Genomic DNA, 13,135 nt, shown 5'->3' with positions numbered 1-13,135 from the left:
GGCCAAACCCTGATGCCTCTCTGTATCTCAGTATTTTCTCTAGTCCCTGATGCAAATCAGACTCTCGGGAACTATTTACTCAACTGAAGTGTAGTATTTTTAGATTTATTGTCTCATTTTCGTAGATCTTCACTGAAGGAGATAATTTTGTGCCTAGAAAGTGCCCACTTACTATTTGCACTATTTTTAGTCATGCAGGCCGAACCCCCAGGTTTCTTCCACAGGAACAGTTCCCTAAATCCTCTTCCTCTCCCCTACACCTTTCACACTCCTTCTCTGTGAACAGTGACATATGTTTACTCTGCCAGTCAAAGTAAGGTACCAGAAAACCAAAAAGATTTCCAACTGCCAGATATATACACATATCACCACAGTAATCCTTCCAGAAAGTTCTCCCTTGTGCTCCTTGTGTGGAAAGGTGCCCTTTCTAGTGTGACAGGTGACAGATTTGTGCACAATGCATGAGGAGAGTCATATAGGCACTTCAATGTTTCTTCAACATAATTTATTAGTAATGGATAATCACAGGTTCTACCTTCCAGCTCTTCTGGATTTTCAATTGGCTGTTTGGTCCCATTTTTCTAAGCAAATTGAGAAGGCCCTAAAGTATGATGAGAAGAGTGATGGCACGGCAGCATTTTGGCATAAAGAAAATGTCGATTTTGGAGTTCCTACAATCTCTACTTTTTCTAGTTGTTTTTAGGCTGCTAGTGAGGTTATTCTGACATTGCCTTTGGTTATTTTGAGAAAGGATATTCATCCTCAAGGTAAACATATATTCTTATTACCAAATTTTAAATTTTTACTGTGAACCAGTATATAGTACCAAATGTAAGTACCATTTAGGCAGATAGATAATTTATGTTGTATTCAATGAAAATTCCTCATCTTGCTTTTAATCTGAGAGGACTTTATTGATTATGCTCCTGTATCCCTGCATTGGTAATGCTCCTGATAAGCATTAACATTTTCCTTCAAACCATGGGCATTATTCCGGACTACCGAACATACAGACAGAAATACTAGCGGACATTTATTAAACACATTCTACATGCCAGGTTCTGTACTAAGCACTTTTAATACACTATCTCGGTGAAGCTCCATACCATGCCTGTCAGAAAAACTTCCACTGTTTTCTACATTTTAAGATGAAGAAAATGAGGCTTAGAGTAAGAAACCATTCTAAGTCTACACAGTTAATGTGTAAACAAATTGGGATGTGAACTCAAGTTGGCTGAATGCCAAAATCCACTGACAGACTCTGCAGGGCTCTGCCCCACAGCTAGGGGAGATGAATAAACACAGGGCTGGAAACACAGAGGTGAGAGGAGGTCCTCATTGGGGAGTTACACATGGCTTCGTTTGGTAGGGATTTATTTCGCCATTCACTTATTCACCAGGTATTTCCTGAGCACCTATTATGTGAAGGACTCAAATTTTGTACTTGGATTATACTTCTATTAGCACCTCTTCTGGCCTATGAAGGATGTATTGAGTTTATACTTCACATCCACATATATACAATGAATGGATTATACTTCTATTAGCACCTCTTCTGGCCTATGAAGGCTGTATTGAGTTTATACTTCACATCCACATATATACAATGAATGGTTTTTGAGTTTTTTGGAGAAAAGTTTCACGAGTTATTTTTCCAGATTGTAGCAAATGAATAACCCTAATGCCCTGTTCTGTTTTTCATATATAATGAGTTAAAATAGTAAGGAGTTTTTAAATGACAGATTTTAAACTTTCATAGGTATTAACTATTTCTCATCATCATAAATACGATTTTAATAAACTTAAGTTAATTTTAAATAATTATACTTTTCCCCTCAAAGTAAAATTCTAAGGCAATACAGTACCATGAAATAATGGTTTAACCATCAACCTCCCTATGGGTCAAGTTTTTCAGATTTCGCTAAAACATACATTCTTGAGTAAATGTGAAGGCCAGTGAATTAATTCTTGCAAACTACACTGCGAATCTCCAAAGAAGCCAAATTCCTAGGTAGGAAGCCTTCATCTAGATAGAAAATACAGGCTAGGGTCAGAGCGACGCTACTTCATCACAGCCCAGTGACTCCCGTGACATGAACACTGCCGACGGAAGACCCCGTGGGCTCCTCCAACGTCGCGTGCCAAACTGGAGGAGGGACACGTCACATCTCTTTCATAATCCCCATTCAAAAGTTATATTCATTCATGTACATATTTCAGCTTACGCCAAGGTCAGGTACTAATAAAGGTTGCACATTAACTTTCCACGTTAAAAAACATTTTCCTTAATATTAATGCTGATATCCTATTTGAAGTAAGAATGTCAGCAATGAGAACAGACTCAAGAAATTTCTGCTTTCTTTTTCTTTCCTCTCTCTTTAAATAAAAATACTGTTAGACTTACTTCTGATTGTCTTACAGCTCAATTGATAAGGTGTGTTCCTTTTTTTGTTCAAGAAAATTTAAAAGCAACTAATTTAAATATGCAAAATTATCTTGAGTTGTTCATACGTGAACTTAAAAGCCGTGCAACACAGGAAAATTAAGTAATTATGCCTCCAAGTTATTTACTGCAATTAAGCTCATTTATCATATGCAAATTAGTGCAAACTGGTCTCATTAGTTACTAAATTACTCAATATGAGCTGAACAATGTAGCACTCCAGTTTGTAATGAAAAATCCCTGTAGAGGCAAGCAGTATCAATTAAGCTAATTTGCATATGCAAATATATTCACTAACTTTCTCTTTTTCTATATTTAGTTTTACATTTTCTTACCATTCTGGATCAGAGGAAGACTACAGGGTCACTCGCTTCTTACTCACTTTTCACTCACCTTTCTATCACAGCTAAAAACACCTCTATTATATGGAATTACTTTACCACTAATGTCCAGCAGGATACCACTTTGCCAACAAGGGCCATCAAGACTAAGAACAAGCAACCTTCCTAGAGATGGTAGTTTCTTTTATACTTGTAAGAATCAATAAAACAATAAATAAGGGTGGAATTCCAATTCATCAATAAAATAGAAAATACTATTTCTTGTAAAAGTCTTTCTGATAATGCAATGATCAAATGGAAAATGAATATTGACTTTGCTAAGCAGCATCTTTAAATAATAACATATTTTTGTCTTAGCTTTTGAGCTGTTTTACGTATTATTCAGTCTTCTTTTTCAAGGTGTTTGAATTGTACTAGTTAACTTCTTATTTTCTATCGCTGAATGAGATTAAAGAAGATACTGACAATAGATCTGGCATTCTCTAACCCACACCCCAAAGGAGTTATAAATACCTCCTTTCCTATACATTAAAAATACCTCCTTTCCTATACATCCAATCTACTTTCTCTATAGAATCTTCCTAGCCTTCAACAAGTGACTGAGTCTCAGCAATACTGTGGCTATAAATACTTAAACAATAACAACATACTTTTAATTTTATTTTCTTCCATCAAACACAAATATTTAAATATTTCTGATAGAGAATTTATATGGTTTCTTTTATCTATCAATAATGCTTCAGGACCAAAATAGTATATAAACCAACTTTTCATGATTCCAGGGTATACCCTTAACCAATCTGCAAAATGCAATTAAAAACAGAAACACAGAAATTTAAATGTGAATCCTGATCTAATCTTTTTCTAAATCTAATCTGTTAACATCCTCTTTCAAACCTGAGCTATCTAGCTAGTAATTTGTTTATTTATTATCCTCACCTGAGGACATTTTTTCATTGCTCTTAGAGAGAGAGGAAGTGAGAGAAAGCATCAGTTGGTTGCCTCTTCTACGTGCCTGGACAAGGGATTGCAAATGCCTGGACTGGGGATCTAACCCACAACCTTTTAGTTACCAGAGGATAATCCAACCACCTGAGCCACACAGGCCAGGGCTAAGCTCTTCTTTTATTTGTTGAAGGTATTAAGGGAACAAAAAGCCCCATGACCGAAATCTGATATTTCACTGGGATCTATGGTGTCTTTCATTCCACCCACACAAATATCTGACTACTTCGTCAAATAGAAAAAATAGCTACATGAGTTCCCTTCTTCTCTACCATTAAAAAAAAAAATCATACATTATTTAAACTGCTCTGCTAAGGTGATGGCCATATCTATGTCTTCTACATGACAGTTGTTGTACTAGTAAATGATCCTTGCAAAAACAATTAGTTCCCTAGTTACGCTGGAGAAGACAGGCCATCATGCAATCATTCTGCTTAGCCTTTTCTGATCGACCTGCAGTCAGAGAACCAAAGGTTTTATTATCTTGGAGTATCCTTGACAGTTCTCTCTTGGTCTTCCTCACAGGTCTGCCCATGGTAGTCTCTTTCTGTTTGGGGCTTGAATGTCCTAAAAGCAATACAAAAAATTCCTCAACACCCAGAAATAATTCAGGCTCAGTTATATAGATATAAGAGGGTTCATGCAATATAGGCAAGCTCAAAACTAAAATACTAATACCACACTTCTGTTACTATCTCTCTTTAGGGCATTTCTTATAGAATATTATTTTTATTCTCCCAAGACTTAGGTTAAATAATTACACTCATTTATTTACAAACATGGGGGCACTTATTATGTGTATATTATCTACCTCACAACATTTTATTTATTTTAATATCCAAACCTAGTTATGGATAAAAATCATCAAATCATCCTTTGATCACTTTATAACTATGACTAGCTATCAGTAATGATATGTATTACACCATGTCAGTGATAAAACATATGCAATATCTATCTGCAGTTCACCACCACGTGCTCACAAGAATACAAATGTTAACTTTAAAAATCTTCCACATATAAGGGTTGATTTGATTGCTTTGCTTTAATGCCTGTGAGGTGAGTAAAGCAGCATTGCTATGGAGCATGCAAAAACAATACTGAAATTATATAACAATTATACTCATAAGTATTATTTACAGAATGAAAAAAAAAAACTTAAACCCTTCTGCTAAGGGCAAGCAAATAATTAAAGCACTCCATTCATAAATCTGCACCTTAGGCAAAGTCATTCTACTAGTTAATTTTATGAGTTACAAAGATATTTGTTACCATTTTGTGTTTCATTAACTTTGAGAAAGTAAAATATGAATATTCTATCTGGTCTCTAAATTGGGAAAGTCAAAATAAATACTCTCTTTTTTCATACTAAGGATATAATGAAGTAGGAACAATAATTTCTTAAGAGAGCTTTCAAAGCAGGAACCAAATTAATGTTTAGTCACATGTACTATATTCAGGAAAGATCCCACATAATGACCTAAAGTTCTTGAATTTTTACTTAGCTTGTCACAAAAAGCACAACTGCTCTTCTTGACCCCTCGCCCCCTGCTCTTCATCTGATTAATAAAGTCAAAGGAGAATAAAGTGAACTAAAATACCTTGACTCAGGCCCAATGCATATACTTCAGTTTCACAGCTTCAAGGCTGACTTCAGCTGAACCCTAAACTCTCCTGCAGAAGCTGCCTCTGTTGTGAAATTCATGTATGAGACAGCTCCAGGTTCACGGAGGCTACGATAAGGGTCAAAGTCAGTAGGAAAGTTTCCATGTGAATGATGAGAACGATAGCTTTGGCACTGCATGGTACACAGCCTGGGCAATGGCTTTGCCTTCATACACTGGTATTGGATCATTAAATTGGGAGATAATTTTGCAACAGTTGATTTTATATTAATAGAATCACTATTAAGTTTATTTCTTCCCTCTCAGTAGGAAAGAAGCCAATTTTAAAGAATCTAGTAAACTTTCTAAATTTTCCTGAGAGAATATATAGCTACTAAGATGTACACTGCAAAAACATAATGCAGTGACAGAGTAAGTACCAAAGATTAAGGAGGCCATCTGCAAGGCCCACCCCCAACTCTCTACACCAAGGGGTCCTTGACATGCTCTTCCATGAAACATCATGGGGGGCACAGGTAGCAGGATTGCTTGGCACCTGGTACAGGAAGTCATTGGCATTTCCTGAGCTCCCACCCCGGTATTCAGAACTGACCTCTACTTTACTTTCCAGATTCCAACAATTCCCTAATCCGTTCACTCCAAATATACATTATTTTCCTTTTGTTATCATTGTCTTTAGAAATGTCCCCATCATTTGTGGGAAGTATTATAATCTAGTGGTAAATATCCTACACATAAATTCTCACTAAACTAGCCATTTGAGCCTTAGTTGGTTATTTAAATTTTCTAAGTCTCACTTTACTAAATTTTAAGATGTGCACAATCATAGCACCTAACTAATAGGTACTTATGGGTATGTAATAATATAAGAAGATAACTTAACAATACATGGGATACCATACATATTAAAATTTTTTAAATTTAAACTAAAATCAATCCAAATTAGGCTCTTTCTAAATGAAGCACACTCACCCACAAACACATAACACACACACAAAAGGCACAGAGATGCACACATATACCCCTCACCAGGTATTTGCATTAGAAATGCAATTTTACAGTTGAAACCTGTATGATCTTATTAACCAATATCATCTCAATAAGTTTAAATTAAAAAGAATTTGAACACACATACACAGAGAAAGAAATGCAAATTTATACATATAATGAAAATATTTAATGACAGGAAAGTGGTTTAATAAATTATGATACATCTGTGGAATGGAATGGTATATAACTATTGATAATAATGAAAGCTTATCCTTTCTTAATATAGACATGACCACAAGATACTGATTTTTAAAAAGCTGATTGCTAAAAAGCATATAATTAGCAATGTTTGAGCCTATGAACTTCAGACATATACTCTACCAACATGAAAAACAAAAATTTCCCATCACATTAACTTATCTCTCACCCTTGTTTTACCACAAATATCCAGACAATGGTACCTTTCCCCACTCTTTAGGTTTGTCTTCTTCACCTAAAACCCCACTACCACTGTGTGAATGGACAAAACCTTTGGCATCTCTTCAGTATTTATCCTACTAAAGGATTTACTCTTAGCCACCTTGATATTATTAATGCTCCTCCCTTAAGCAAAGTCAAAACCCAAGTTTTCCTCTTACTCTTCTTTCTACTCTTTCCTCATCTTTTACTTCCATCTTAAGTGATGACATTTGTTGTGGCTGCCTCTCCTCAGCTCTCTTCTCTCATTCTTCCACACCATTTCCATGGGTCTGCAACTCACTGCTTGATTTGAACCCTCATTCATATATATGCTAGAGATTAATAATTCCCAGTCCCATTTTCAGCCCTAGACTTGATATTGTTTTAGAGAATCAGGCTCAGGTTTCCAATTGTTTACCTCTTACCGATTTTGCTATTTAAGATAATATCCCATTTAACTTCTCTCAGGTAGGAGTACAGACAGCTGGTTATCAATCTAGGAAACCTGTGGTCATTATTAACTCCTGTCATCCCCATATCTAATAATTCAATCTCAATTCCATACCTGTTCCTCTGTTCATAGAGACTCTACCTTTTCTTTTTAATTTAATTTTTTTAAACTTATAAATCATGTTTATTCTATTACAGTTGTCTCAGTTTTTCCCCCTTTACCTCCCTCACCCATCCCCTCCCGCCCCCCGCTCCCACAGTCAGTTCCCACTCTGTTGTCCATGTCCATGGGGCATTCATACAGGGAGACCCTATCTTGGAGAAGACACTCATTTGGATTCTGGGGCTATGATGAAAATTTCCTAAATGGTCTCTACATTAGCCTCTAACAACTCAAAGACTTTCTAGATACTACAGTTTGGTAGTAACTCTGGAAACAAACCACATGCTTATTTCTTGTATAAAAGACTTCTTCAGGAGCTCATCCCAGGTTACAGCACCCTGGCTTGGCTCACCGGGCCTGCCTCAATGTGGCTTATATAACTTCTCCATCTTTGTGTCTTATGTGCTCCCCTGTGCATGGGAAGCAGTCATCAAATTGAACATCTTAACATCCCCCAAACGAGATCTATTATTACTTGCCCCCGTGCCTTTGTTTTGACACTTTGATTAGAATATTCTTCAATTTTCATCCTGGCAGGTGTGGCTCAGTTGGTTGGAGTGTTTCCCTGTAAACCAAAAGGTTGTGGGTTCAATTCCTGGTCAGGGTGCCTATGAAAGGCAACCTTTCTCTTACATTGACGTTTCTCTCCTTCTTTCTCTCTCTCTATTTCCCTTCCCCTCTCTGTAAAAGCCACAAGCATGTTCTTGGGTGAGGATAAAAAATGTATACATATTCTTTAACTTTCTTTGCCTAACAAACATCTATTCATCTTTCAACAGCTTTGAGAAGTCTTCTTTGATGCTTTGTGGCAAACTCAGAGCCCTACTCCTTTGTGGCTCCACAGTATCATACTTGACCAGTGGGATGCGTCTTCTCTTTACCTAAATGACTGCAAGCTAGTTAAAGATGGCAACCATGTGCCTATTACAGTGAATTCTGTGTTCTTATCCAGTATTTGATGTTTTTTGTAAACAATGATAAATTGTGACATTAGAAACCATGTTGACCATATAGGTTTTTATGATATTTGCAGGTGAAGGAAGAATAGCACAGAGGAAATAAAGAATTCATCCCAATCCCCTTGATGCAACCAGATTCAACCATGGACTCTCCTTAAGGGAAATATGAAAATCTTATTATCCTTGCAGACCACTGAGATATTGCAGATCGGGTACAGATATGGGTCTCTGGGCTCAATGGGTCATAAGTCTATAAAGATGACTTTATAGATAACTTCTCTATTTTGAGAGAGGGTCCTTCTTACTACTACTTCCCAACCCCTTCCTGCCCATGATGCCTACATTTCATTTAAAGGAGTATATGCAGCTCTTCCGCTCCAAAGCCAGTGGTATGAGAATCGAATGAAGATAAGATCTAGTTTCCATGATTATTCCAAGATTATCTAGTACAACCATGTTTGGATGCCTCACTTTTGTGAAGGTATCTCTATCACGCCTTAAATTCAAAGGCTTTGAACATATTCTAAACATGGACAGCACTATTTGGAAGCTTTTTAAAAATAAAGATAATGCTTTCTCTTTTCAATTTTCCACATTCTAAAGCCACACAGATTATACATATCTATTTCTTTTTTCACATGAACCTTCAAACATAAAGGGAGAACGTTAATGTCCCTTTTAAGACAACTGTTTTTTTAAATTAAACTTCACCAAGCCCTTTGCCACTTCTCATGTGACATGATATCTAGTTCACACACCAGTCTGGTTATTTCACTCCAAGTAGTATCAACTGCCTATGCTTTTCTTAAAATGGGTTGTCCAGGTGAGGTGTGGCTGCCTGAAACAGCAGACCAGCTAAGCAGCCTCATTTCAGAGGCCCTGCGCTCTCAGGGAAGCCCAGTCTTGAACTGGCACTTGGACAACCATTCTATTAACACCCATTTACCTTAAGCCCATGTTCAGTTCAACTCGTAAGTTTTATGTTTTAAATTAGTTTTACATTCTTGAAGCTCCTAAAGTACCTACCCTTGAGGACTTTGGACTCAAGATTTCTAGAAAGAATTCAGAGGATAATGATCCGGGGCTACTCTCTGAACCATTTATTTCATTGACTAAGTCAATGCACTGATCCGTTCAGAATATAAATGAGTCATCCTGAATCACATTAGAATCTAACTAGTTTCATAGATATAGATGACATAGGTGTAGATATAGATATCACATGGTATGGTTCATACAATACTTATAAAGGAGGTTCTGAACAAAGTGGACACAGGAGAGAGGAAAATAAAAATGTGAAGATCTAGAGAGCAAAAATCCTTTCTATATCCCTGAAACTAATCTCCAGGAAAGATAATGCAAAATTTTATATGCATGACAGAATAGCATCTCCAAGGAACATCCGTTACGTGGGACCTTAACAAATGTTAGAGGAGAAATGAGAAACACCAGAATAAACAAAAATAGACATGGTAAGTCTTTTCAGGGCCTTAAATTGGCAAAAGTGAATTGTGACATCTCAGACCTAACAAAACATCAAATTTTCTGAAACAGTTGTTTAAAATGACAAATTACTGGACTTTGCCCTGAAGATGCTGATTCGGTAAGTTCAGACAGAGGCAGGATTGTGTCCTTTAAACAAGAGTCTCAGGTGATGCGGATACGACTAACCAAGCAACGGCGTGGGGGAACCCCTGGGATTTGGCCACGGAGAATCTGATGACAGCGGTTTTCTACGGCACCTGCTCTCAGGAATAATATGCTAAATTCAGTAATACTTTTGGCTCTTTGGCTATCTAGAAAATAAAATTATCTTAGAACTCTTTTTTTTTAAACCTTGAATGAACAGGAATTTGGAGTTTCCTTTTATTTCTCTTAACTGAAAATAAAAAAAGACCATAACCATTTTTCCCCCAAAAAGCTGCTTAAATATCCCAAACATGTCTGCTTCTTTAATTTCATGTTCAAAATGTATGTTAGATAATTAAAGAAACCTTTGGCTATGGCAACATCTACCTGGGAAGCAGAAACAATGTAGAACAATTGTTCATGGATGTGTTGAGTTGATGGCAAATTCTTTGGGAAAAATGTCTTGAGTAAATGAGATGCTGAGTTTGGCATGAAACTGCTCTCAAATACATAACTGCAGGTCCATCCCAGTCACCCTCACATTTATCTGTCATGAAATTCATTGGCAAAATTATATTATTATTATTTTCCTCCTTTCACTTAAAAGATACTTGAAAATTTCATCCTGAGAAAGTTTGTAATTTGGAGGAGAGACAAACATCAAGATTGGAAGCACTTATGAATGCAAACTCAAGCAAAGAACAACTGAAATTTGGCAACACACACAAAAAATGTCACATTACTTACACAAAATTTTGCTCTTTCTAAAACAATATATAGCTCCACAGACACACACGTATCCACTTACAAATGCAGCACACACACTGTCATTCTGGGGACAGCCAGCTACTATACATTGAGCATCGACTGAGTAGTGCCATTCATTTCAATTATTACAAATAATACTTGCCCTCCCTTCCTCATTAATATTCTCTCAAGGGATGACTTTCTAAAAAGAAAAAAAAATGGATTCATAAGAATTTCAGAATTCCAAGATGAAATAACAACAGCCATATAGATAGCTGAAATAAAAAATTAATAAAAGACTAAATATATTGATTTTTCCTTAGTAAAGTATAATCAAGCTTCTTTTTCTTTTAAAGGTACCTGCAAAATGTGACTTCCCAAATGTGCTTCAAATACTTCAATGGCCAGTGCACTGGGGCTTCTCCTTCGTTGTGCACCTATAACTTAGAGAAAAAAAAAAGAAAGGAGAGGAAAGGAAAAAAAAAACAGAAAAAGAAACAGAAAGGAAGAAAGAAAAGAAAAGAAAAAAATTAAGTTGGAGCTCTGATTCATACCTTCAGTTTAATTTCTCTTTAATCGCATCACTAGCTAGTTACCATGTGAATGGCACCTCAAAGAATCACAGCCCAGCGTTAATTTGGTTCAGAGTTCCTGCGTGTAAGCAGAACCTAGGTTGGAGTTTCAACTCAGATGACAACTTCTACAAACATTAAAAACGACACCCAGACTTTTAGAAGAATTCATTTTGCATTGTTTTTCCAATACTAGAGCAAAAACATGGATGTTCACATTCCCTGAAAATAAATTAGTAAACTATTTTTCTTAAAACTTAAGTACTTTTAAAGTATACACATCCTGCCTTTCCCCCACCAAAACAAAACCTAAACTTTCCATAGTCTCTAGGCTAGCAAGAAAGCAAATGAGAATGTTTTAGTGTTCTCATGCAACAACTTTATCATGATTTAATAAGCACAATATGCCGGAGAAGAGATTCTCATTAACGACTGTCTACACTAGTGTTAAGTGTCTCGGAATGGCTGGATTTTTGCATTTACTGAACATTCTCATGTAAGTATTCCTATAGGATGGCTTGGAAGCCCAGGTGGACTCGTGGTCAGCATGTGCCTCACCAGGTCAGGGACTGTATCCTGATTTGAATCCTCCTGTTCTCTCGTGCAGTCGGTCCTGCTATTCCTGGCACACACTCCGTGTGCTGTCTGCAGGCACCGGCACTCAAGGAGCACCCCAATCTTTAACAACAATGAGCTTATTAATGCATGATATTTGTGGGATCCATAATTAAGGGTCTTCTCTATACACATTTTTTGGTATGTGATCACAATTTGATTTTAATTCTGTTCCGGGTATCTCCCCCGCTTCTTAGTTTTCAAACATAAATATCTGTTTGATTTACAGTTATTTATGAAAAAAAATTCAGATCTTTTTCATATTTCCACCAAGTAAGTCCCCCACATCTTTCTGCTTTTCTTGAAATTTTTATTACAAACCTCTGTTCCCTCAAACCTAGACACTATGAATGGAAGATAAAATAAAAAACCCCTACTTTCTTCTAAAAAACACTTCCAGCAGTTGACAAGAAAATTTCAGCATAATGCTACTGGGATAATTCTGCTTCGTTTCAGTTACTAAGTCAGTCAGTTGGAGCCGTAGCTTAGTAGGGATTATAATATAAATGTACTTGTGGTTATTGTGCTGTGCAAAAGTAGGCAGTTTACCCCTGCAATTGCAAGTTAGTGTCTGCAGTGTCTGAAAGGCACTTTGAAAATTGCATGAGTGTTAAGTATCATTATTACTGGCAAGGGGAAATAAAAGGGGCATTTTGTTTCAATGGCAAAATTTATAAAATATAATTGAAGAGTGATTATTATCAAAGAATATTCCAGCTGGCAGGGATCTTAGAGATCTCTATTTCAACTTCCTCATTCATTTCAGAAGGAAAACACACAAGTAATCATCTTAAAACAGAAAAATCAATTTTCTATCCTAAGATTAATCTTTTTTATAAGTATAGACACAAGATTTTAAAATTTTTAATATTCAGATCTACTTAGGAAAGTCCCACTCTGTGTGTGTGTGTTTCTGATTAATTTCCTATTCTAACATGCACATTACTCCCTTCAAAACTCCTTTGGCATTTTTGATAATGCAGCTGTCTTGCTGAATACTGTTTTCAGTTTCTAGAGTGTTAATTGCACATTATGGTAGCTTGGTGTGAATGATCCCATATGAATAAAATCTGCAGTCTTTTTTTTTTTTCCTCCTAAGATTGTTGGTGGCGGAGGGTGGGCCGGGGGCGGGGGTGG

At 36.4% G+C, this 13,135-nt stretch overlaps 1 protein-coding gene across 5 annotated transcripts in view; it reads right to left on the bottom strand.

Annotated features, from left to right (window-relative positions):
* NPAS3 (neuronal PAS domain protein 3) overlaps positions 1 to 13,135 on the bottom strand; it is an 853,586-nt gene that overhangs the window by 413,155 nt on the left and 427,296 nt on the right. For 3 of the 5 annotated variants that reach the window (XM_054577926.1, XM_054577929.1, XM_054577930.1), the window contains one exon: positions 11,172 to 11,254. In XM_054577926.1, coding sequence (XP_054433901.1) covers positions 11,172 to 11,254 — 83 coding nt within the window. The remainder of the gene's footprint in view (positions 1 to 11,171; positions 11,255 to 13,135) is intronic. The other 2 variants (XM_054577927.1, XM_054577928.1) reach the window with 1 other exon arrangement.

This window comes from Pteronotus mesoamericanus, unplaced genomic scaffold (genome assembly GCF_021234165.1).
Source record: "Pteronotus mesoamericanus isolate MK-2021 breed Mesoamerican mustached bat unplaced genomic scaffold, CSHL_Meso_final contig_46, whole genome shotgun sequence".
Lineage (NCBI taxonomy): Eukaryota > Metazoa > Chordata > Mammalia > Chiroptera > Mormoopidae > Pteronotus > Pteronotus mesoamericanus.
Note: the sequence above shows the minus strand (reverse complement) of the source record. Positions and strands in the feature narration are given on the sequence as shown.